Consider the following 27,664-nt stretch of genomic DNA (forward strand, 5'->3'; position numbering starts at 1 on the left):
ATTTACAAAAACACGGGCAAGTTTAATTAAAAAAAGATTTTGTTGCAAACTCATTTTTTTAAAAATCGATTAAAATTAAAGGAGGTGATTTAAAAAGAAAACAAACCAATAACTGTGAATGCTGGGAATCTGAAATAAAAACGGAAAATTCGAGAAATCCACAGCAGGTCAAGTAAGGACCGAAGGAAAATAAAGATAAGTTAACATTTCTGGCGAGCTGCTCATTAGCACACTCAGAACATGAACCTATCTTTCTCTTCTAGACGCTGAATTTGGATCTCTGTCACTTCCGATGGTAGTTTTCTTCAGAGCTATCTTGAGAGCAAATGGATCTACATAAGTATTAGTGCTTCAAATGCTATTTATTCAAAAGGGATAAAATGCATCTCCTTTTTATATTGCTTAGTCGGATCAGGGATTACATTAGTGGAGAATTAGAGCTCTTTTCAGTAAAGAACGAGAGAACCGAGAATGCCAGGCAAGAACCCTGAGCTCATTTTATTTATTTATTTGTTTATCCCCCTATTTATTTATTTGTTTGTTTATTCTGCAAGGTAAATTTTCTTCGTTCTGAGCTTGCATTGCTTACACTATAACACGGTTTTGGCTGCACTAGAAATCCAAACCTATGTCTTAAGTGAGCGAATGGAAAACGTGAAACTGAATCTGAGTTGCAAGTCATTAGGTATTTTGACGGTTTAGATCAAACCAAAGCCAATAAACGATCCTGAGATGGTGTGGGTCTGGAGTGGTGTAACCTTCAATTTAGCCATCTGAAATTGGTCTCTGTTCCAGTCTTTGGGTTTTCCATTCCCAGACTTCTCAAGGCCACCAATGGCTAACTAGATCCATGTTACCCATCAAGTTTACGCTCATGATCCTAAGGAACCAAAACTCCCCGATTTCTTATTTAGTATTAAAGAACACAATTCCAAGGAAATCTAAATTGCTTTCACTTGATGAATTAAATATGTGCTGCGATTTATTTAAAGAATATAATGGCACACGGATCCAATTTTTCCTTTTTTCTCACAAATATAATATTCTCTCCTCTCTTTAAGTCTTTCTGGCAATATGCAAAGCTTCCTAACCAAGTAAGTGAGCAGCAACTTGCTCCCTATTGTTTACCCTATTGCCAGCTATTAGGAGTCGGGTCAGACTAACCTGGACTGAGTAATCTGAATTCTCCCTCCCTTCCTTTGAAAAGGGAATGTCTACTTACTGGCTCCCACAATCCTCAAGAACTCCACAAAGTTTAAATATACACCATGAGAGAAATTTCAAGCACAAACCTCTGTCCTACTACAATATGCTGCTCAGTGTGACAGCCCACTACACCTATAAAGTGATTTGTAATCTTATTTCCGCTTTCCTGAATCTAAAGTGTGAATTTTCAAAAAAAAAGCCTGTATCACTTGTGCATTATAAATCCATTTAGTCCAATGGCATGGGGTATAAAGTATTGCTGGATACTTTCTTTTGAGTCTTTACTACAATCAGAATGGGAGTTTGTGCAGTTGCCATGTACTTTAGATATTATTTAAAATTGCAAGTTTTGCAGACCTGTAATTCTTCACTTTTGCTGTCCTGACATAAAGCAACAACCACTCTGAAGATCACTAAAGGGCATATTGCAGGATTTTATCATATTTTTCAAACGCCAATTAGACCCTTTTTTTTGCCATCCTAATTTACTGTATAATTTTGGATGCTGCTGGTTGCATAAAAATGAAGGTTTTTTCAATATGTATTTGACAGACTTAAACAACTTGCAACAAGGCAGGTTTAACTAAAAGATAAATGAGATGCGTTAGCCATCAAAGCACTTTTCAGTTTGTAAAGAATTATTATGTTCTTATTCTAACTGAAAGGAAAACCATAGTTGAGAACTTGTGTTGCCTTTTAAATCACCCAAAAACACTTTATGTTGGCCATAAATGTAGCACAGCAGCGAACAAATGGACACATTGTAGTTAAGGCTATCAAATATGCATTTTATCCTTATTTTTAATGTGACGTTTAAAGTCATCAAATTATTTCTCCATTTATCACCAAAAATTAATTTGTAGCTTCCCTCCAATAGCTCAGCTATCATTGACACACCAGACTCACCACCATGCCTATGGTCGCCTCACTTCTCTCCCTAGCTTGGCGTAAAATTCTGCCAACGCTCAGCACTCGGATACGCTGCTCGGAGTGACGGGCACTGTATAAATGTAAATTGTTGTTGTTGAGTGCCTGAGCCATATGAAGGTTTGGATTCAAATCGCCACATATACGGAGTTAACTGATCTCAGATGGGGCAGCTGATGGGTGCTACAATTGGAGTCTTCCACCCTTTACTGAATGTGCGCATATATGTACATGGTATGAGAGAGGACAAAACTGAGCCCTGCTACAAGATCCTTTGTAGCCAACTCTCACTCCCATGTGAAGAATGGCCACTGGGGTGAAACACTGATAAGAACTGGTACCTCTGAAACTATACTCCAGTAGAAAGAAATAGGAGTCAACTCCCTCAGGTGACGAGCAAAGAGAAGAAAATTGGTGAAGAAAAGAAAAAGATGCACTCAAAGATTAAATGGACTGTTATTTGGAATCTTGATTCTTATTTTCGAAACAGCAAGCAGCAGATTGTGTCAGAACAAATGCAGTAATGATCTGCTTTCTCATTCTCCATGTGACACTTTTTAATTAACCATATAATTATAAGTAAATGCAAAAGGGACCAGAGGCTACATTACTTTACTCTGGAGATCTCATAGCAGGATTGCAAATTTAAAGTAAGGTCATTACACTGGTTAGTAACTGCAAAGCCATGGTTATCAACAAGCGCAAATAAAACAAAATGTTAGTTTTGTTGCAAAAGATTTTTTTCTCAAATGTTACAAAGCATTAAAGCTACTCTGACACAGATCTTTTAGTAAAGATGAATCGTTGCCTCGTACCTAAAAAAGTCATTATTTTCACTATAACATAATCATAGTAATCCTGGACACTGTGTTCAAGATAACAATTTAAATAGCAATCTTCCTATTGCATTATAATGCAGCAGATAGCACAATCCAATTGTTATCTCACTAATTCTGTACAAGATCATTCCCTTTGTTCTCTGCCATAATTACAGCTTTTGGGAGATTTTCATGTATTTCTCTGATGTAAAACTGACACAATGTCTGTAAAAGATGACTTTGTGAGAATTAAATGCTGTGAGTTGATTCTAACTGGCTTATGGCTGTGTACTTTTAAAAAAAAAACGACTGGTCTATTTAAATCACCTTAAATGAAAGGAAAGAAAAATATTGCAATTAAAATGCACTCTTTGAGCATGCTGATCCATGACAAAGACCTCAATCCATTCCTTTCTAATATACCTCATCGTCTGTGCTTGCCCTAACAAACTACAATAATGTACATGGGAAGAGTGGATGGATCAATGCTCTGCTTCCTGAAGTTTGTACTATGGCAGGAAAGAATGTCAAGCACACACTGTTATCTGTGAAAATTACCTTAGCATTAGAATGAACTCTGATCACTAGATTATGTATTAAGATTAATCAAATATGTTTTAATGGTTCCTTATAAGGGTGCAGGATGCTTTCACCTAAGATTTTTAAATTATGTGGAAAATGGCATCAACATGCTTTTTCATTGTTTTGGCTGAAACATCATATAATATATTTATATACATATATATATATCAAGTGCTTTGAGGCATTCTTCTGATGTGAAAGTACATATGAATGTATATTGTATTGTGGAAAGTAATTATACGCTAAAAGATACTGGAACACTAAGAATTCATTAGGGGTTAGATTTTCAATGTAATAAATTAACCTAATGTCAGTAAATGGGTCATGAGAAAAGAGCTCTTTTCAGACCAATCAATAGAGATTTTCTTTCATCATTAAATCACAACTGTGGTCGAAAGCAAAATAAATACAGTAGTTTAAATCAATATCTGACTTTTGTGATCAGCACCATCTAGCTCCTCCTGTTTACACATTTTCTTACATTAATCTCCTTGCCAGTAATTCTGTATTGGCACCCTCTGGCTACTCTGTGTTGTAAACTTAATTGCAACACGCTTACAGAACTTCTATCCTAATAATTGCTACAGGGAAGTATTTCTTAGTTTAACAATTTAGCAGAATAATAAAAGAAAATGTGCAATGCAAACAAAATACTTCCCTTGAATGAATTGATGTATTTGGTCTGTAGTTAGCATTAGAGCACTGAGCTGTCACTTTAATCAAGGCAAGAATAACCTTTCATCTCCTGTCTTTTGAGCTGCTGATATAATTGCCAATGCAAGGTTTACAAGGAACTGTTTAACAGAAATGGTAATCTATCTTCAACAGCAGATGAAAGACAGCAATGCTCACTTACTTCAAAACAATCAAGTATCACTTGACTATTACCAGTTATCTTTTTTTCTTGGAATTGGGAGGAAAAGTCATAATGAAGGGCTTGATGCTTCACTGAGAATAAAATTGACAAGGAAGACAGATGCAAATTCAAAGTTTCCTGCATGTGGTATAAGTTAATGGCAACATTTTACAGGTGAGGTAAAAGTGCATTAAATCTTTGCAAAAAAAATTGGTTATGAAAATGAATTTTTTTTAAAGGAATAACTTTCATGGCTGAAAATACATCATTATCTTATAGCAGTGTACTGCTGTGGAATGCATTAAGTAAACTGATCACGTTCTGCAAGGATAGGGAGGTTATCCCAATCTTGTACCTGGCCTGTACTGCAGTTCAATAACAACTACCTAATCCATAGAAATGAATGTCATATCATTGTAGAGAATGATGATGTGAAATCTCATGTTAAGTGAATCAAAATTCCCACAATGTTTTATTATAAGCATGACAGAATAACAGATGAAATTCCCAGGATTTGTATCTTATCTGACACAAATCCCTTGAATTAATGTTGCATCTGTCTTGGAAATTAAAACGAACAGAGGCACATTTTACCATCATGCTTTCTGCAATTTTTAAAAAATATTTATTTTGGAGAACTTATTTTAATATTACATTTTGAGACATGTGCTGTTTGCTTTGATTTTCAACAAAGATCAGCTGTTTTCTGATGAAGTAACAGAGAGGGTGGTTGAAGGTAGTGCAGGTGATGTAGTTTATATGGATTTTCAAAAGGCATTAGATAAAGTGCCACACAAGAGACTTGTAAGCAAAACAGCAGTCCACGGTATTACAGGGACAGTGGCAACATGGATACAGAACTGGCTGGGAGACAGAAAGCAGAGAGTGGTGGTGGTGAATGGTTGCTTTTCTGACTGGAGGGAAGTGTGCAATGGTGTTCCCCAGAGATCAGTATTGGAACCACTGCTGTTTTTGATCTATATAAATAACCTGGAATTGGTATAGGGAGTACAATTTCCAAATGATACTAAGCTAGGAAAAATAGTAAACAGTGAGGAGGTTAGAAGCAGACTACAAATGGACATAGACAGACTGGTAAAATGGGCAGATACGTGGCAGATGAAGCTTAACGTGGAGAAATGCGAAGTGATGCATTTTGAGAGGAAGAATGAGGAGCAATACAAGCTGATGGTACAATCTTAAAAGGGGTGAAGGAATAGAGAGACCTGGGGGTTCATATAGGTAAATCTTAGAAGGTGGCTGCTAAAAAAAAGCATATGGGATACTAGGCCTTATAAATAGGGGCATAGAATACAAAAGTCAGGAAGTTTAACCGTTATGAAACACTGGTTAGGCCTCAGCTAGAATACTGTGTTCAGTTCTGGGCACCACACTTTAGGAAGGATGTCAAGGCATTGGAGAGGGTGCAAATGGGATTTGCCAGGATTGTATCAGGAATGAGGGACTTCAGTTATCAGGAGAGGCTCAGAAGCTAGGATTATTCTCTTTGAAGCAGATAAGGTTAAGAGGAGATTTAACAGAAGTTTTCAAAATTATGAAAGGATTCAATGGGGTGAACAAGGAGAAACTATTTCCTCTGGCGGGTGGGTCGGTAATCTGAGGACACCAATTTAAAATAGTTGTTAAAAGAATCACAGGGGAGGTGAGGAGAAATGTTTTCATAAAGTGAATTGTTTGGATCTGTAATGTATTGCCTGAAAGGGTGGTGGAAACCGATTCAATAACAACTTTTAAGCGAGAAGTAGATCATTATTTGGGGAGGACAAGTTTTCAAGGCTACAAACCAGACCTCAACTTTTGAAAATGGAAAATATGTGATCCATATTATCTTTCAAAAGGGAATTAGATAAGAACCTAAAAAGGATCACATCGTCAAGACATCTCAAAGTGCTTCTTAGGATGTACTGTAAAGTAGAGTGATTCTGTGTATTTTGTGGGTTAAAAGTAAGTTTAATAGGGAGAGAAACTGAGGTCTGACATATTCTATTCACTACAAAATGAAACAATTGTAAAGTCTTCATAAAGGAATTTTCTGTTATAAATGGTAGGTGATAGGGTATGTTACATTGTTATAAATAATTAGTCATTAGGATATGTTGTATTGTGTCTCAATTAACTTCAGATCGCCTGTTAGCATGGAGACAGGACCACATTCATTAAACTTGTGTAGAGTGCAATTTTGACTCACTCACTAGATCATGCCAGCTTTCAACTGTGGGTGTGCTTGTAGAATAGAGGATCAGTTTGGTTTTACAGTATAAGCCTCATGAGCTCCAGATTAATGTAAAGAAGCCTATTCATCCAAACATTCCACCAGCAAAATTTGTTTTGCTGCAACAATGTAACATACTAAACAAAGTAAAATATGTGAAATGGAGATGTTTTTATTCAAGAATTCAATTTGGCTTTCAAGTGTCAAGAGCTGTGTGCATTATCACTACTGTTAAGGTTCTCTTTCAAATTTAAAATCCTTTCAGGAGACTTTGCACTGTGTAGGGTGGGAACTTTAGCAATTCCTCTTCTACATAGGCATATACACAAGGACAGAGTGGTTTTAAGAAAGCAATAAAGCATGTTTTGGATATATAAATAAAAAAACAAACAGCTTATGTTGAAAAATAAATATGCCACGTGAATATTATTTGCTTCATCATGCATGAAGTTACATATCTTCGGAATTTTCTATTAAATCAAATAATTGCGTAGTGCATTTACTTTTTTGACCTAGGACAAAGTACATTTGGGTGATGCTCGTGTAGAAAATTTAAAAGGCAATACTGTATATTAAATTGTTTTTCTGTGTGGCAAGCAGTACCACAACCACTGCACAAAACAACTGACTGTTTACTGTTTTTTTTAATAAAGTTTGCTATTTTCTTTTAAGACATGACAATAACTGAATGCCTTTAAGTGCAGCAATATGTGTTACATATATATGGGAGCTCTTCCAGTGCTTGCTAAACGTAACAATTCTTTTAATGCACATTTATAATGGTAAATCCCATTATAAGTGCAAAAGCGAAGAGTAAAATAACTCTAATAGTTTAAAGTTCCATTCAATCCTTCTCTAACATATCCTGTAAAATAAAGGTTTTAATCAATTAAACTAATACATCAATGAATGACTGTTCCCCACTCTAAATTTAAAAATGTCTTCATCTAAATGTTGCTTATAGTATTAACTGCAAACATATTGAAATAGTTATTTTTATGAATGGATTGTCAATATTCTTATAAACTGCTTCCATTTCACATTGCAAATTACCAATAAAATATATACCACATTGAAGAAATCAGTGATTTTTCTTTTCCCTCGTTATATTTGTAATGGAATTAAAGCAACAGCTATGGGTTTTCTTATCAGTGCAAAGAAGGCAGTGCTTAAAATACGACATTGTTTTGCTGTTCTATTTGACTGTATTGAAAGAGTTGTAATGGAAAAATATATTGAGTTTACTCTTTAGATTTTGATGGACAACACTGAAGGCCAAGCACTAAAAAGATACCACTTGGTTTTTTTTCTCTCTGCATGCAAAGTCAGATGTACTGTTACATTACATATCATTTCCTCTACGTTTACAGTGAAAAAGTTTGAGCAGTGTTTCTTTGGTGCATAGGACTGTTCTTTACACTGACAACTAAACCACTTTTAATTACATTAACCTTCTTGGTATTAGGGCATCTCTTTTTTCTGAGAAAATCTCAAAAATACAGCAGCAGAGTTTCATTATCATCAAGTTCACAGATGAAAAAGGGGAAGAGGGAATAACTTACCTAATTTCTCCTCACAGAGATGATGAATAAAGAATAAGCAGGTGCATATTCTGAACCAACTTAGATGACAGTTGCCGCTCATTGATTTAGATATTCATATTGCCAGTAACATCCAAAGAGTGGCTTAGCCACTGGGCTTTTCACCATTGCTTCAAGTACTGGACCTGAACTAACATTTGGTACAAAATCACAGAAAGAATAATGCTGACTGCTTTGGCACAACAATCCTGGATTATCAGTTTTAGCTACTGTCAGGAACTACAACTGCAAATTCAAATAGAGACAATATTTCAGCCTTCAGCCACTACGCCCCAAATCCCTGGAACTCTCCATCAATCCCTCCACCTGGCCACCTCCCTCGCCGCCTTCAAATCCTGCCTAAAGACCTTTCTCTTTGATCGCACTTATGGTCATCTCCCCCCTCCCTCTCCCCCTGCTCCAACCATAGGATTCCAAGTTTAGGAAGTCACTGAACTACGATGTTTCCCATATGAAGCTATACCCTCTGGAGGAAGATTTCAGAGAGCTCACACTTCACACTGCTCATCAGTACCTAAACCAGATAATTCTCAGCAATAAAAAACACTTCACCATAGAAAGAAAGGGTACTCAGTGCTTGGCTGCAGGAAAAGTAAACAGCACAGAGAAGTTCAGAATAAAATAAAGTGGACAAAAATGTGAAATTACTGGAGCTCACTTCAACAATATGAAATTAAAAGAACTAGCTATGAAGCATCCCTGGGTTAGGCAATCGATGACTGTTCTGAACTGTCATCAAGAGGGAAAATAAGACACCTGATCTCTATAGTTTTAAACTTAATAACTCACTTCATCCACAGAATCAGTGCATTCACCTCGCACAAAATCTTAAGTCTCTGTAGAAACTGGGTACTGAGTTCTAATGAAGATCTCTCTTCAGAATTTTCAAGTGGATGTTTTGAATTAATAAAAGGAAATGTTTTTGCTTTGAAAGTAATTTCTTTCAATATCAACTTTGATGCATTAGACTATTTACAGAGCCACATACCACATCTAATGGAAAATAATAAGTGCCGCATGAAGTTTTCTTTTACGCAATTGATCTTTTTGTAACAAATTCTGCTTGAGATCAGTGTTTCTATCTGGCAAATTGAAGTGAGTGTTCAAGATGTCTTCATTACTAACAATGTAATTACAGATTTCACCATGGGGTTTGTTCTCCTTTAACAGGAACTTTCATCAACCCTTAACTATCCAAAACACAATTAATCATGATAATTGTTAATTCTCGATAGCATTACTCCCACATACACACACATATCATGTCACAACTCTTCCTTTTGATACAACATTGTTTTTTGATCAGCTTGGGTTCCTACACATACAAACGCCATGCTTAAGAGCATCCAAACCAGACAGAGTTCTACATGTGCATGCCATCGAGATCTTCCTATGTCTGGAATGTAATGTGAGGGATGCTCCTACTTTGCTTACCCAGTTTCAGAAAGTACTTGGTAGCAGTTGACACGATCTAAGGCTTGGGAATCCAGAGTATGAGTTGGGACACTGCTGGAGTTTAACCAGCTAAATCTGGATAGCTTGTTTTTAAGAGCACTGTCTGACAAGCTTCTCACTCCTTGCCCGGCTTGGATCACCATTATGGGTTTGACTTGCAGGTTTAATAGGAGTCTAATGGAAAGAATTCCTGTTCCAAGTGATTGATCTGCCCCTCCAAACCCTGCCAACAGCCCAGGCTAGCTGATCTATCATCAACAGTACCTTTGAGTAACTGCAGATCCACCTGATTCAAGAGTCAGATTACCATGTCAGAGGATTGACTTGATTATTTGTTGCCAAGTGAGTCATTGTGAAACCAGCTCAGCTCAACATAGACCCCCACTTTCAGTCCACATGCCCACCCACCCCCATCCCATCTCCCCAAACACCGCCGCCCGTCCCCCCCCCCCCCCCACCCCTTCTGGAGGATTTAGCGTAAAAGTATCTTTAAGAAACAACTGAATTCCTTTCTTCTTCAAACTCACAGGGAAATTATTAAATTTATCCTACTTACACTGGGGTACATTTTACCAGCAATCCTAACTTAATACATACTCCAATCGGTCATAAGTCAAAATTATTACTATTAAAATAATCTCACAGAAATTAGTGCCATATTGAAATATTGTACTTGCGATTCTGATTTAACCTGAATCCCAGAAAAGTCCTGATGCAAGCACCATCAATTTCTCATTTTGAGTTAAGTCCCTATTTTATTCTGGAGATCTGGCCTACTGCACTTAACAGGTTTCCACTACAATAATATATTCCATTTTGAAAAAGTCTTCACGATAGGCCAGAGCTACCCAATATTAGGTACAGTGGTGACAGATTGAATATGTTAATTTTTCACTACATGAGATAAGGTACATCACCCCTCCACTGACACATTAAACTATTTCATCTATCTGTATAAATAAGAGAAGTATTCTTCCGAGTGACCAGGAAAATGTAAAAGCCCAAATGAATTGCTTTAAATCTTCTTACAAATCCTTTAACATTTAAGCATATTCTATCTAAAGAGCAAATCATAATGATGTAGGGGATGCAGGGTGACATTTTATATATGTTCAATAATTTTAAAACATTAAAACATTTTCTTGAATTAAAACTACAATCCTTCACAAATGTTGCAATCTTAAAATTATTTAATCTTGGTGACATCATCCACAGACATGGGGTCTATTTCCACATGTATGCGGATGACACCCAACCCAACTCTATCTCTCTGCCTCCACCTCGACTCCAGGACCAACATTCCCTTCACCTCGTACACTCCCTTGCCTCTTTCAAGGCACATTTCAAGACCCTCTTCTTTGACCACGCCTTCGGCCACCCTCTCTACCCTCTACCCTCTCTGCCCTCCATTCTCCCTGATCCTAAACTGCTCAGATCCAAATTCCTGACTGTCCCGTGCCTTGGGACATCCTCCTGACGTGAAGGGCACAATACAAATGTAATTTTGTATTGTATTTTAAGAAAGGTGTATCATGCTTCCTCTTCAAAATAATCACTTCACACTACTGTGTCATACAAACCAGGAAGCTCTCTAGTTTAATTCCTGGTCTGTGCTGAATTAGCTGAGAAGGCAGTGGGCAGTCTGAAATTAACTCGCAGTACTGCTCGGTTTGAAAATTATGTTTTCATTGTTTGATGATTAAGAAACCAAACTGGATTGCAAAACTTGAAAAAGTATTTAAAACCCTTTAGAATATATGTGTTATCTATGGTCATTGAACATTACCTATGTTGAATGTCCTGCCCTCTCATGTCTGAACATGGTGCCATTGATCAGAACATGAGAAAAGCATAGAACAGTGCAGTATTGCAGTAAATCAGAAAAGCATGCGTCACTGTAGTATCGCAACCAGTGTGAAAAGAACAGGGCACCGGAATATTGCAGGAACAAGCCTGATCATGTTCTCACCGTCACTGGTAGTCCAAACAGAATGGAGAATGGAAGATCAGTCTGAAAAAGACTCCATTTTCAGAGCTTGGAGATGTTATTGTAGCTTAAGAAATAATCTGAAAAATGAATGCGGCATGCAATGATATTGTCACAGGAATAGCTTGAATTTGAATAGTGGAAATGTGTACCACATGAGGGAGATTCTTTAAACATTGTGTAGAGATGCTCATGAGAGAATACATGGCTTGTCAAGGTAGGAATGCATCAGATCTCTGTCTCCTAAATTTTCAATAATAAAAGGCGATACAATTTGAAATGAAAAATAATAGTGATTTCCTCAAAGTGTAATGCTTATTTCACACTGTCACTAAAATATATGACAATTCATAAACTGACAGAGATCAATGGGTACCTAAGTGCTAATTACAGATTACAAATTACTGGAGAAATAGTGACCTTTTTTTCTTTGCTTTTCTACTTCTGCGATTTTCTTGAAGGTCCTTCCTCGCATTAAAGAGGAAAGTATTCCTGAAATATAGTGCCTTGGACAACAGTGGAAATTCTTCAGGTGATCAGTGTCTAAGCAGTAAGTGTTTGTGGTCTCTAAGACTCCTCACAGTCCAAAAATCCTACCCTCATCCAAAACTGGACAGTGACCAGGGCAGGAACTCCTAATAGAAGCAGGCATTGTCTTTAGTCCTGGGACAAAAGCAACACTCGTAGACATAAATGGCTCAACAGGGTGAAAGCTAAATGGATTACTGATATTTTCTTGTTCACAACATGGACTTTAAAAAATCCCACATTAAGGATGTCAGAGATATTTTGGTTCATTGGTACCTAATATTATTGCAATGCACAGCAAAGAGAATGGTGCGTAACTCACCCAAACAAAGTACTAACATCTCCCCTATTATAGCCCGTTTATCTATTGGGTTAATATGCTATTTATATAACATTGGCAGTTTTTTTTTAGCCACTATAACAACAACAAAATGCATTTGTATAGCACCCTTCACATTGGGAGGATGTCACAGGGCGTTGGACTGTCAGGGATTTGAACCCAAGCAGGGGTTGGGATTGTGAGGGGTGGAGGGTAGGGAGGTAGGAGGGTGGCCAAAGGTGTGTATTTCATATAGCACTTTAACACGTCTTCTAGACGTCTCAAAGCACTTCACGGAATATACTGAATAGGCTGTATATTTGTGGGCGAAACGCGGCAGCCAATTGCGCACAGCAGTTTTGAAATGTGCTAGAAGGAGGCAAGGGAGGGAGTGAGGTGAAGGGTTTGTGGGATGGAGTTCCAAAGGGTGGGGGCAAAGAGGCTGAAGGCCCAACCGCTTATGGTGGGACGGGACGGGTGGGGGACGTGGAGTAGGTTAGATCTTGCTGAACGGATGGAGCGGACAGGTTGATTAGGGGTTAGCAGGTCACAGAGGTAGGAAGGAGCAAGGCTGTGGAAGGTTTTGAAGGAGAGGATGAGGATTTTGAACTCCAGTCTCTCGGGGATGGGGAGCCAGTGGAGCCAGGCGAGAGTGGAAGTGATATGGTCACGGAGCCTGGTGCAGGAGAGGACATGAGCAACAGAGTTCTGGATGATCTTCTGCTTGTGGAGGGAAAAGTTGGGAAGGCCAACAAAACAGGGAATTGGTGTAGTCGAGCCATGATGTAATAAATGCGCGGATGAGAGTTTCGGCAGCTTGAGGAGAGAGGCAATGATGGAGCCGGGCGATGTTGTGGAAGTGAGGGAAGGCAGAGCAGGTCATGGCATGGATGTGGGGTAGAAAGGACAGTTGAGGGTCAAACAAGACGCCAAAACAAGACGTGTGGAGGCACTGACAGGAGCCAATCAGGAGAGCCTTGTTCTTGTTGATGGTCAACTGTAGAAAGTTCACTCTCAGCCAGGACTTGATCCCTGACAGACATTCTGTCAGCACAGCAGTGGTCCTGAGTCAAGGGTGAGGGCAGAGATATGGAGTTGGGTGTCATCCGCATACAAGTCGAAATTGACCCCATGTCTGCGGATGATGTCATCAAGAGGGAGCACGTAGATTTTGAAGAGGAGAGAGCCAAGGACAGAGTCCTGAAGAATGCTGCGTGAAATGGTGCAGGGGCTGGAGGAGAAGCCATTTGTGGAGCCAAAGTGGGTCTGAAAGGTAGGATCTGAACCAGTCAAAAACAGATCCATGAAGATTGAGGTGAGAGGAGAGGCTGTGGAGGAGGATAGAGTGGAGCTCTTTAAGTGAAGGTCACTTAGTTGATGGGTTACATTTACTAAAGGTTTTCACACACTTTCGTCCTCTAAATCCTAGTCAATTCAGGCTAAAAGGAAGATAAGGATTTTCTCTTTTCTTTGTCTGAGCATCAGTCAAACCTATTCACTCGGTGGTTATAGACTCTTATCTCCCTATTTCAATTTGGGACTCTATTCCCAAACCTTATGTTGGAGCTTCAATCTGAAGAAATCTAAGCTATTTGCCATTGGTACAGGAAGCAAGAAATTTATGCGCATAATAGATGGGTGTCCATTAGCAAAAGCAGAACAGGAAAAGGATACAGGAAGGTTCTTCGACCATCCAGTGAAAGATGTCATTGTGAAGCTACCATCAACGATGAATCGCAAGGGCATGTGAGTAAAGATCAAAGCACAATATTTCAATCTCCAAAAATAATAATATAATAATAATAATCTTTGCATTTGATGTAGTACCTTATCACATCTTCGAGACATCTCAAAGTGCTTCACAGAATATATACTGTAAAGTGAATTGACTTTATATTTTGTGGGCGGAATGCAGCAGCCAATTGCTCACAGCAGGGTCCCACAAACAACGTGGATTGAAGTGACCAATTTATTATCATTATTTTTTTGATGGAATTATTACCCCCGGAAAAGCGATCCGCCAATCGACTAACAATCGGGTTCCTACTTAGTGCTAGGTAAACAGAGGCGTGTGGAGTAAGGAAACTTGCCCAACATTTCACCCTACCAGAAATCAAACCCAGGTCTGTTGCTTGTGAGGCGAGTGCTCTAACCATTGAGCTGCAGGACTCCACAAATTTATTGATAAGTACACATCTTGAGGTTTGTGTGTAGTTTGTGCACCCTACATTTTAAAAGAGCCCTGCTACACTGATCCCTGCTCAGAGAAGAGCAAAGGGGTAATTTTCTGGGACCCAAAGTTGAAGAGGAGGTTCCGTTCACCCTGGGGAATAGTAAATTGACAAGCAAGGCAATAACAGCCTTTGAAGGACTCGAAGGTGTGGATAGCATACATCCAATCAGCATAATGTAAATGCATAAAGTTTATCTACTTTAAACTGAGTGCAAGACCAAATGATTCAAAAGTGCATAACTGCAGGCCTCAAACAATATCAGAGATCCAAAGAATATTTATTTTCCCCACAGACTTGCAGATATGTGGAATCCACTGCTTCAAAAGCAACTTGTTAGATATCAGTTTAAACAGGTAACAAGCAGATGATCAAATGCTCTGTGGAATGCTAGTCTTCAAATTCTAATATTCTAGTCCTGCTGGCACCACAGAAATGTTATCTGGACAACACAACCAGACAGGTATAATAATATGGATTGTAAATGATAAACTGAGTTTTTCTCCCCCTCAATTCTCTCATCCTCTCCTGAAAATTCAAACAAATCGGTCAGTGTTTATAACAGTGCAAACTGCACATGATCTGTTGAAAGATATGTGATTAATGGCCTTTTCTCATTCCATTTCATTTATTCACGTAGGTAGAACTTCCCGCTTTAAGACCCTGTCGCTTTCAGCAAATAAGATTTCAATCTTCCAGGTACTTTGGAGCCCTGCAGCCAATGTTATATTCCTCATAACTAAAGTTATCCTAAAGTGAAATATTCAATCAGAATGAAAAATAGTAATAATAGTAGTAAAAAGCTGGGAATTTTACAAAAGAATAAAAGATCTTTCAGTACGTCTAGTTGATGGTTAACCTGAACAAAATGACTGACTTTATTGTGCGTATAAATAGGAGGGAGAAAGATGATTTTGTAAGAGAATCAAGAACATAAGAAATTATTTGCCAAGAAAAAGCAATGCGCCATTAAGCAAATTCCTTATATTGCAATGTAAAACCCACTCTAGTGTTGACTCAATATTACAAATATATAGTCACTACACGACAAATTCTGTGAACCACTATATTAAATGCAAAAATTATTATTATATCTCATTTATGCAATTACCCTGCAGTATTCTGTTACTACTGCCTAAACCTCTAAGGTAATTAAATACAATAGTGGAATAATCATATAACCATTATACAACTGCAGTCTACTCCCCCCCCCCCCCCCCACATACAATGTTTATTTTCCGCTTTACTAGCCCCGACATCACAAGATCACAATCACAAGATTGGTTCTAATGAAGAAGGCCCTTCAGTCAATCTGCTGTATATGTATATACATTGGCTCCAAATGAGAGGTCCAAAGGAATGCCCATCATACCATCAGAATACCCATCATACCATCACAGCATCAGGCTGCTTTTTAAATGAATCCAGTGACATGGCCTCAATCACCCATCCTGCCTTGGTACTTCCCGAAGAAAAATTGGGGACATCTATCCTTATATCTTCCAATATTGTTTTTATTTTAAAGGTTCAAAAAGAGAAACAATATTCTGATCTCTAGTTCTCCTTGATGCTTTTTCAATTTAAACTCTTAAGTCTGCTCTCAGAGTCTAAGTCAAATAACTTGCCTATGTCTACAACATCTATGTCTTTTCTTTCCCACATACAAGCCATGACCCGCTCTGCCTTCCCTCACCTCCGTAATATCACCCGACTCCGCCACTACCTCACCCCTCAGGCCGCTGAAGCTCTTGTTTATGCCTTCATCACACTCAGGCTCGACTATGCAAACACCTGCTTGTCGGCCTTCCCAACTACTCCCTCCACAGGCTGCAGATCATCCAGAACTCTGCAGCCCGTGTCCTCTCCTGTACCAAATTTCCGCGACCCCATCTCCCGCATTCTCGCCTGATTCAATTGGCTCCCTATCCTTCAGAGGATCCAGTTCAAGATCCTGTTCCTCACCTACAAAGCTCCATGGCCTCGCCCCACCCTACCTCTGCAACCTCCTAATCCCTTACCAACCTGCCCGCTCCCTCCGCTCAGCCGGCTCTGGCCTGCTCCAAGTCCCCCGACCCACCCACCCCACCATTGGCAGGAGAGCCTTCAGCCACTCTGCCCCCAACCTCTGGAATTTTATTCCACGATCACTCTGCCTGGCCCCCTCCTTAACCTCCTTCAAGTCCAGCCTCAAAACCCTCCACTTCGACCATGCCATCGGTCACCCCCCCTTCCCCTCCCCTCCCTTCTCCCTCCCTGACCTAAGCTCGGGTCTGAAATGCTGTACACTGTTCAGTGCCTTGGGACATCCTCCCAACGTGAAAGGCGCTTTACAAATGTAATCTTGTTGTTGTTTTGTCATGTGAAACAGCTTAAAATCACAAGAAAGATTTAAATGAAAAAGGTCATTCAGCTCTGTAATCTCATCTTTCTAGGATGCCCGCCCTTTTAAAACAAAAGATGTGAACCTTTAAACCAAAATCCAAATATCTTTTCAAAATAGTATTGGGGGATATAAAGCTAGATGTCGACTCCTTTACTGTGGGTTGCACCAAGGTTGACATTGCTGCATCCTAGCCTCAACTACTCGTTCCATTCTACCTCGATTATTCTTGCACTTATCATCAGCAATTTTTATAATGGTGCAAGAAGCACTCTCCTCCAAGTTATTTATGCACAATATAATAGTGGGGACCTATACTGGGACTTTGTGGTAATAGTCATTCAGCCCAAAAAATAATGAGAATAATGGAATGGAAGAATTTGAAGGGTGATGGGGACATTATCAAACACCATGAATTTATAAAGAGAAATGAAGATCAGAGAAAGGGAATTGAAAGAAAATGGGAAGTAAATAATTCAACAAGTATGAGGACATGATTTGGTTTGGCCTTGTGCAGCACATTGAGGTGGCAGCTGTTTTTCTCATGCAGTGATTCCTGTTACTTTGGACCTCTCATTTGGAGCCAATGGATATACATATACAGCAGCTTCATGACTTTTCAATGATCTGGATCGTTGACCATACAAGTCAGCTCAAGATCAACTGTGTAAAGAAAAAGGCAAGCTCCTAGGCAGGATGAATGTTTTGAATAGTCTGGGTGGTAACAAAACTACCAGTAAAATATACAAATCCTGATAATCTTACTTCATGCAATATGTACTGCTATCTTGGAGCATTGCCATGTGGATCCATAAATCTGGTATAGCGTAACATAGAGTGATCACCTATACCCCTCTATTCCTTTCTCCCTAATGTATGTATCAATCGGAAACTACAATTCTGGATTAAAACAGCAATTTCTTCTGCCTCCCAAGCAGCTGTTTACCTGATACCTAAGTTTGATCTCTGGCAATTCTACTCATGTGATCACCACTGTTCTTCTACAGTTTCCTCCCTTGCTGCTCTCCTGAAGGTATTCTGCTCTCTATTTCTTTCTGCGTGGGTACAGTTCCAAGTGTGCCTGACACCCTGGGCACCTCACCCAAGCAGGCATTATTCCGCTGTGAGCCCTGACATTTTTTTCAATCTTGGATGAGCGCAATCATGCCTTTAGCTGATGTCCACAGTCAAGGAGACAATGTTAGACAGCAATTGGAAACTGGAACCCTGGCTCATTTTCGTTCTCCCTAACCTGAGATGCTGAGGTTTATTTTAGAACTCCTAATGCTGCCCTGGCTGAGGAAACCTAGGTCAGCACAAATCAGGTATCAAACCTTGTACATTCCCACTCTATATGGTTCAGCTGCTTGCTGAATAAACTCACCAAGTCATTGGGGAAGCTGTCTCCCTGCCTTCTGGGTATATTCTCATCAAAAATCAAGATTCTTTTGAAAAAAAATTCTGCAAATGATGGATTTTTTTTCTGTTTAGTACTGGAGCATTTTCGTGCAGTTTTCAATTTTCTCCAACAATGTCAATGAATAGAGCAGAATTCCAGTTATTTTCCTGCACATTCCCCCCAACAATACATGCAGACAGTGATTTAGTTCAGAGAATGAGGTCAGGAGAGAACTCCACTGTGCCCAATGATTTCACCAAAGTTCATTTCTGGAGAATGATAGTTTAAACAAATAAATAGTGTTCCTAAGGATAGAGTGAAGACTGAGTTACATCACTAATGTGCTTCAGTCACACTTTCAGTCATCTTTCTCCCCACCACCTAACTCATCTTTCTCTTCCTACCCTCCAGCTGTCCTCCTGATGTGAAAGGCACTAATTGAATGTAAAATTGTTGTTGTTGGGTACTGTATACTGAAAAGTGAGTTTAAAGTCTAAAAGTCTATCTAATGTGGCAGTAAATTGATATCAGTGTCACGTTAGCATGGCACTGATATCAAAGGCACAATTCACTGCCTGTATGAGCCACCCTCAGTGCTACCCTAACCACCACAACAGATGGTCTTGCTTCGACAGGTTTTTCAAACAAGCTGCCCAAAAATTTATTCAGACGAATCATTATACAGGGTGAATCAGAAGTCCTTACTCATAGAGTTTATTATTAATTATGTTCTTTTTTCATTTCTTAGAGTTTGCAGATATTACAGGAGATGTCTTTTATCACGTTCGTGAAAGGTTTTGTCACCATTTTTGATTTTTGTTAATGTCTATATGCAGTTTGAACATCTCAAAAAGACCTATGAGTAAGGACACTTGATTCACCCTGTATATTCAATTTCTAAGGTTTGAAAAGAACGTACCACTAGCTCTTCTCAATCGCTAGAACTTACACTAGCAGTCAGAAGCCCAGTAACCAATATTCAATGCATGCAGTTCAGTACACATGCACAGAGCTCTGCTGCTGCCCACTCCATAGTTGGTGTGAGTGGTTAGTACAATCAAAGCTCCCCACTCGCATTACTCTTCAATTGCAACCATTACTGCACCAGTTCGTGCAGCATAACTGCAAAGATAGTATCGCAGCCACAGACATGTATTTGAAACAAGGTGAAAAGCCTTCAGTGGTAACAGTGTGGGAAGGGAAGCTGACTTAGAGCACTACATGATTAACTACCACCTCTATGCTACAATGCCTGTTCCATACAAAAACCCTACTATGACTAATTAATAGCCTCTCTTAATACATTTTCTGCGAATCCACATTTTCTATGCTTCAGTCTGTGTGCAGTGAAACGGTGTAATGTGTAAAATTCAATTAACTGCCTTCATTTTTCTTCCAGACAGCATTCATCGGTTACACTGTGTCAGTGGCACAGCGGGGGCATTAAAAAGAAGAGATGCTGGTTTAAACATACTCATCTGGCATCAGAAGCCAGGTCCGGCCCATCGTTTGCTGAAACTGTTTTTGTTTATATATATATGTTTAAAAGGAATTAGCAAGTTTTTTTAAAAAAAACCTCGGACAGGGTTGACAAACAGCACAGAGGTGTTAAAACAAAAGGGAAAAAAAATAAAAGGAAAAAAAAATCAGTGACTTTTGACAACATTTGCAAAACGTAGTGGCATTGCCAAAACTCACTGAAGGCATCATGTTACCTGGCTATGACAAACAGCACACAACTGACACCCAAGTAAGCCAGCAGAATATACATCCAGATATCAGGGGAGAGAGGATTCAGGAAGGAGAAAACGCCAGGGTTTGTACCGTTGGGCTTTCGGTACAAAATACTTATTCCCAGAGTCATGAATGGCTTTGAGAAGTCAATGACCTTCTCACGGACATAGGTGATAGTCAGGGGCGCAACTGCAAGATCAGCTTTCTGTAGAGAAGAAACAGAAGAGAGAAGGAATAGTTAGTAAGTCAACTGAGCCAAAGCAATACATGCAATGAGATCACACATTAAATAATTGGCTGTAGTTTTAAATAATAGGCTGAAAATTATTTTGGTAAAAACATACATTAAGTAAACAGTTATATCTCTATTATTGTGGATGTCATTACACACCAATAATAAAATGCACCAGCAATTTGTGTCAACAGTGATTGGTACTGGCAAGAGCAAACTTGAATCAGAACTAACTATCCTATCTACTACAAAGTGTAGTGATTGTGTATTTGTAGGCAAACACAGAAACTAATTTGGTTTAGAGCAACATCCCACAAAGGGCCAAGGATAAATGACCAATTTTATCTGTAAGAATGTTCACTGTGACCCCAGGGAAAACTTTCGTTCTTTACGAAAAGTGCCATAGATCTTTCACATGACATTCAAAGGACAGCACCTCTGACAATGCAGTACATCCCCAGTAATGTATTGGAATGCCAGCTTGTATGAGTTCAAAGTCCCACCATATGGCTTTGAACCCACAATCTTCTGACTCAGAGGAAAGAGTGGTATCAACTGGGCCGGGCTGATATTTGGAGAGAAACTACATAAATTGAAAAGTAGCTAGGTAACAAGTTTGAGATTTAAAAACCTGAAGATGGTGATAGGAAGAAAAACTAAGGGTTGAAGGAGTTCCACCCTTGAGATTCCGAGAAAAATAAATTAAGTGTATGAAACATTGGGGTTGAAAAGACCTCTGTTGGGAGAACAGTAATGGAAATGGTGCCTCAACAGCAATTAAAGTGCCTGAGGATGTAAGGTGCATCTCCTCCAAAGAATCCCACATACATCACATCCTGAGAACTGAGAGCATCTCAGAGCAAAATTCTTGCAAGTTGCGTCATATAGATGTTTTTTCTGAGGCATTTTACCCACCGTTGAAGTGCCATATACATTGCCGTGTTCCCCACAAACATTTTTGTGACTCAATGATGAGTCTTTTCAACAGACTTATGATGCAGGGAGAAGAAGATTGTATATGGCAGTGTATACAGTTGAAGTTCACTTCCAACAAGTGGAGGCTATAACTGCACAGCTCCCATACTTTAGAACTGAGTTGAGAAAACATTTCTTCACTCAGAGGATAGTGAATTTATGGAATTCTCTACCCCAGTAGGTTGTGGATGCTCAGTCATTGAACATATTCAAGACTGAGATTGATAAATTTTTAAAAACTAAAGGGATTAAGTTTTTGTGTCCTGTTGAGTCCTGTGTCCTCTCGACGAATGGCTTCTCCTCTAACCCCCGCACTGTCTCATGTGGTGTCCCTCAGGGCTCTGTCCTTGGTCCCCTCCTCTTCACCCTCTATATGCTCCCCCTTAGTGACATCATCCGCAGACATGGAGTTAACTTCCACATGTATGCGGATGACACCCAACTCTACCTTTCCTCCTCTACTCTCAACTCCACGACCATCGATGTCCTGACAGCCTGCCTGTCCGACATCGAGTCCTGGACGAGAGACAACTTTCTTCAGCTCAACGTGCGAAAAACCGAGGCCCTCCTGATTGGCTCACGTCAGCGCCTCCGCACCTCAGGCGCTGACACCATCAGCATCCAAGGCTGCACTCTCCACCTCTCAAAGCCAGTCAGGAACCTCGGCGTTTTGTTCGACCCTGAGCTGTCCTTTCTCCCTCACATCCGCACCACAACTGGCACCGCCTTCCATCACCTCCGGAACATCGCCAGACTACGGCATTACCTCACCCCTCACGCTGCTGAAACCCTGGTTCACGCCTTTATCACCTCAAGGCTGGACTATGGGAACTCTCTCCTCGCCGGCCTTCCCGCCACCTCCCTCCACAAGCTGCAGGTCATTCAGAACTCTGCAGCTCGTGTACTGTCCCGCACCAGGCTTCGGGACCACATCACTCCCACCCTCGCTCGCCTCCACTGGCTCCCCATCCCCCAGAGGATTGATTTCAAGATCCTCATCCTCACCTACAAGGCCATTCATGGCCTTGCTCCCTCCTACCTCTCCAACCTACTATCCCCCTACCTACCTGCCCGTACCCTCCGTTCCTCTGGCTCCGGTCTGCTCCACGTCCCCCGCCCCAACCGCCCTACCATCGGTGGTCGGGCCTTCAGCCTCTCAGCCCCCAGGCTCTGGAACTCCATCCCCCAGTGCCTTCGCCTTGCTTCCTCCCTTTCCTCCTTCAAGGCCGGTCTCAAAACCTTTCTCTTTGACCGTGCCTTCAGCTCCCCTCTCGACTCTCTTCCCCCTCCTCGCTCCCTCCCTTCCCTCCCCTCACCCTGACCATTTCCCCCCTGCTCGGGTCATGACCCAACTGTGCAGCGCCTTGGGACGTCCTCCTGACGTGAAAGGCGCTTTATAAATGGAATCTTGTTGTTGTTGTTGTTGTTGTAGCTCAGTGGTTAGAGCACTCGCCTTGCAAGCGAGACACCTGGGTTCAATTCCAGGCAGGGCAAAACCTTGGGCAAGTTTCCTTACTCCACACGCCTAATAATAATCCCTCCAAAAACAAAACAATAATAAATTGGTCATTTTCAATCCACGACTGTTTGTGGGACACTGCTGTGCACAATTGGCTGCCGCGTTTCGCCCACAAATATACAGTTAATTCACTTTACAGCATATTCTGTGAAGCGCTTTGAGACATCTAGAAGACGTGAAAAGCCCTATATCAAATGCAAGGATTATTATTATTAAGGGATATGGGGATAGGGCGGTAAATGGAATTAGGTTAGAAGATCAGCCATGATCTTATTAAATGGCGGGGCAGGCTCGAGGGGCTGAATGGCCTACTTCTGCTCCTATTTCTTATGTTCTTATGCTTGAATGATATTATTTTAACTGAAGTGTTCTCATGTAACACATAAGTTGAACTCTCACAATCATGAATTTTATTTCACAATGAGATTATAAGAGAATGGTATCATAGACACCCTAGAATAATTTCAAGCTAGAAAATTAAAATTGGATTACAAATTGTGATTATAAGCATGGCACCATAAAGTACCTTTCCTAAATCTGTGAATATACAATGGGATTTTTCCCCCAAGTGAATTCACGGAATTCAGTTATGGCTGAGTTTAAGGCATTTGATTTATGTTTGTAATGTTGCCAATTATTACTCAGATAATCATTTTGGCTGCTCTTCTGAGTACATACTTGCTATTTGAGGACAACTACTGCTATCAGCTAAAAACCCAGGACCACAGCAATTAAACCACAGCTATTGTCGATTTGCACTTAGCTGGATGTCTGAGCTGGTATCCTTAATATGTACTTGAACTTGTTCCTATGTGTTTTACTGCACTAGAAATATCAAACCAAACATTAGTGATATTTCATAGTGCAGGTTAGTTTAAAAAAATTGCTTATATTTATACATTTCTCAAATAGGGAATCTGGCCCTCGGCAGCCAAAAGGTCAGACCACCCTGGCCTAAGGGGTTAAGGCAATGCAGAATATTGGTATACATCTGATTGCAGGTTCAAATCCCAACTTCTGCTCATTTACTTAATCTCAGCTTTTTGGTTTTAGGATCAATAAAAAAAACTTCCAAATTAACAATGTTTTTTTTCTGAATTCTGCATGATCTTAAATTTTGACAATGTTCTTAAATTTAAGATTACAAATAATCTGAGGCCTCAAATATCCCNTTTTTAGTCCGGGGTCCATTACTGGGTGTCAGTGGCTGACAACTAAAGATTGGTCGTGGATGTGAACCCACAGTCCCACATTCCCCAAATTCGGAACAAAAGCGGGGCTGGAGAGTTTTGTCGCCCACATTTGATTACCACTTTATGGAATACCACACTCTATAGTAAAATCCTGTGAAATACTTGAAGACATTTTGACAATGTGATAAAGTACAATAACAAATGCAAAGATATAATTTCATACTAGTGTAACTGGGATTGAAATAAGATGTTATCCAGTACACAAATGCCTTGTTCCATGCCTGACATCTCTGATGCTGGGCCCTGAGTGTTGGGGCGTCCTCCCGACATGAAAGGCACTTTACAAATGTAATTTTGTTGTTGTTGAAAGCTTCAGGCCAAAGTCATCTTTTTGCTGAACCATTGTACTGAAGTGAGGAGGTAGGTGGTTAACTGCATCAACCTCAATTCTCACTGTTGTGACCAAATCACATATTTTATTGTTTCAACCTTTTTATGTGTGATTTTACCAACAATGTAATGAAATGCCCTACATCTTTTGGATTAGAAAGTACTCCAATAAAAATAAAATGTGGATTGGTCCAGTTCTGGTCAGAGTTATTGAGGAGCACATTTATACGATCAAGTGATAGCTCAATAACAGACAGCTTAAATTTTTAAAAACATTTTCAAAAAAAAAGAAGGCACGACCAAAACAAGTAACTAAAGTTAAAGTGTAAAGGGATCTGGTTAAACTGAGCACAGATACTTACAGTGATACAACACTGGCTTAATAGTAAAAGTGGAATAGATTGACAGACACCAAATTGTAATGCAGTATGGCTTAGACCAAAGAATTACATATAGCAGAATCCAAAGTCCAAAGTTTATTATATACAGAATAGCACAAAGCCAGGATTGTGCTACATATGATATAACATTTAATGGAATGTGCTACAGATAAGACAAGACATGTATAACCTTCCAGACTGTTCAGTTCCCCTCCATTCACACTCCAGGTAACAATTTTTTTATATTGGCAAAGTACTGTTCTACTCTATTCGATTAACTAAGTTTTCCTAATTTGTCCCTCTGCACTTATAAACAATTGTAATGTAATACTAATTGTATGGTTTACTGCAAAATAAAATTAATAGACATTGAGCAGTTTGCACTTCCTGGATTTGTCATTAAATTAATGCAAAATAAAACTTGCAATTTCACAACCAAGATAACAAATTTCAGAGCATTCAGTTTCTTTCCAATTGGTTTTGATTTAATAGACTGGCTTTAAGTTTACAGCTTGTACAGAGCAATCAGGTAAGTTTACACTGCATTTTTTTGTCAAAATTCATAAATCAAAGCACCCACTGCGTGGTGGGAACAGAATTTCCACACAGAGTGCAGTGCAGTATGTACTTTCCACCTGAATTATAGAATCATAGAAATTCACAGTGCAGAAGGAGGACATTCGGCTCATCGTGTGTATACCAGCTCTCAGAGTAGTGCAAAACGTTAGGCAAATTTCTTTAATCCACATGACTGGGGGGGAGGCAAGCAAGGTCTCATTGGAGCTGAACTGGCTCCAAGCTGACATGCCTGGCAATGGAACGTCGGAATTGACCCAGGCTCTGTGGCAGTCTCGGTATTCCAGTTACTGAGCCAGGTGGGTCCACAGTATTCCAGGGCATTGCTGATGCCAGCACAGTCAGCCTGGTTCATCGGGGGGTCCTGGAAGGGCAGACTTGTCATTGGGGACAAAGAGTCATCCCATTCAGCTCCTGTTAACCCAGCAAGCCAAAGCCCAAACAGATAGAGCGGTCCTAGCTGGACAAGCAGTGGGAAAGCTTGCCAGACAGCAATATCAATGGCAAGCTATGCTGTTTTAGCTGGTTAGACTCCAGCAGTATCCAACGCACATTCTGGGATCCTCAATCCTTGGGTTTTGCCAACCTGCACATAATACTTTTCAGAATTAGGTTAGCAGGATGCATTCCTCCAGGGAGAGAGTGTGCATTCTATTCCAACAAACCATCTCTGGGATTTCCATGTATGGGTGGGATGCATGGAATTCTCAGCTGGGTTTGGATGCTCTTAAGCATGTGATGGATTTCCACACGAGTCAGACACCTGGCTGACCAAAAAAAAGTGGAAATTGTACTTTCAATCCCATTACCCTGCACTATCCTTCAGTCGAGTCCTGTAGCATATTGGTTAGAGTGCTCGCCTCACAAGTGAGAGGATCTAGGTTGGATTTCCAGCCAGAGCGAAACATTAGGCAAGTTTCCTTACTCCACGTGCATCTGTTTACCAAGCAGTAAATAGGAACCCAGTTATTAGTCGATTGGGGGATCGCTTTTCCGATGGTAATAATCCTTTCAAAATAATAAAATGAATAAAAATTAAAAAATGAATAATTTGGTCATTCAATCATTCAATCCACGACTGTTTGTGGGACACTGTTATACATAATTGGCTGCTGCATTTTGTTCACAAAATATACAGCCAATTCACTTTACAGTATATTCTGTGAAGCACCTTAAGATGTCTCAAAGACTTGATAAGGCTCTATATCAAATGCAAGGATTATTTTTATTATTATTATACTGTATATAACTAATAATGCCTGTACTTGAAATGTCTGCAGAATAGTTGACAGCCAGTCCTATTCATACATACTGAACACCAGATGGCTTTCAGTATATCAAATGAACCATAGAAGTACTTATTTATCACATACTGTACTATAGATCAAAGAGCAAACAGCTGAGGTTGTCTTCCAGTTTTATCATTTCATGGTAATTTTCAATATACGCAAGTAGCATTAATATAACGAAAATAAATAGTTGGGTGAAAATGTTAGTGATCCTTAAAAGATTTAATGTGCTAAAAAAAACAAAAGAAATGTTTCAATTTTCACCACAGAGTGTGAAAACTTACAAGGATTCAGAAGGATGATCCCAGAACTGAGAGGTTATACCTATCAAAAAAGGCTGAACACGCTTGGACTCTTTTCTCTTGAAAAGAGGAGGGTAAGGGATGACTTGATAGAGGTCTTTAAAATTCTGGAAGGTTTTGATAGGGTAGACATAGGGAAAATGTTTCCACTGGTGGGGGAGACCAAAATCCGGGGCCATCACTATAAAATAGTCACAAATAGATCAAACAGGGAAGTTAGAAGAAATTTCATCATACAGAGAGTATTGGGAATGTGGAATATGCTACCACAGGGAGTTGTTGAGGCAAATAGCATAGATGTATTTAAGGGAAAGCTAGATAGGTACATGAGGGAGAAAGGAATAGAAGGTTATGCTTGAAGGCTTAGTTAGGAATGGCAGGAGGCTCATGCAGAGCATAAACACTGGCATAGACCAGTTGGGCCAAATAGGCCTGTTTCTGTGCTGTATATTCTAATGTATTCTAATGTATCCTCTCTGAGTCAGCAGGCTATGGGTTCAAGTCCCACATCGGGACTTTGAAGTCACATAATCTAAGATGATACTCAAATAC

General features: G+C 39.7%; 1 protein-coding gene across 1 annotated transcript in view; it reads right to left on the bottom strand.

The window, feature by feature from the left end:
• Positions 1–27,664, bottom strand: part of LOC103182218 (glutamate receptor, ionotropic, kainate 2) — a 220,217-nt gene that overhangs the window by 31,223 nt on the left and 161,330 nt on the right. The window contains exon 11 of the mRNA XM_007899133.2: positions 20,238–20,461. Within this exon, the coding sequence (XP_007897324.1) occupies positions 20,238–20,461 (224 nt within the window). The remainder of the gene's footprint in view (positions 1–20,237; positions 20,462–27,664) is intronic.

The sequence above is a fragment of the Callorhinchus milii genome, unplaced genomic scaffold, assembly GCF_018977255.1.
Source record: "Callorhinchus milii isolate IMCB2004 unplaced genomic scaffold, IMCB_Cmil_1.0 Scaffold3, whole genome shotgun sequence".
Classification (NCBI taxonomy): domain Eukaryota; kingdom Metazoa; phylum Chordata; class Chondrichthyes; order Chimaeriformes; family Callorhinchidae; genus Callorhinchus; species Callorhinchus milii.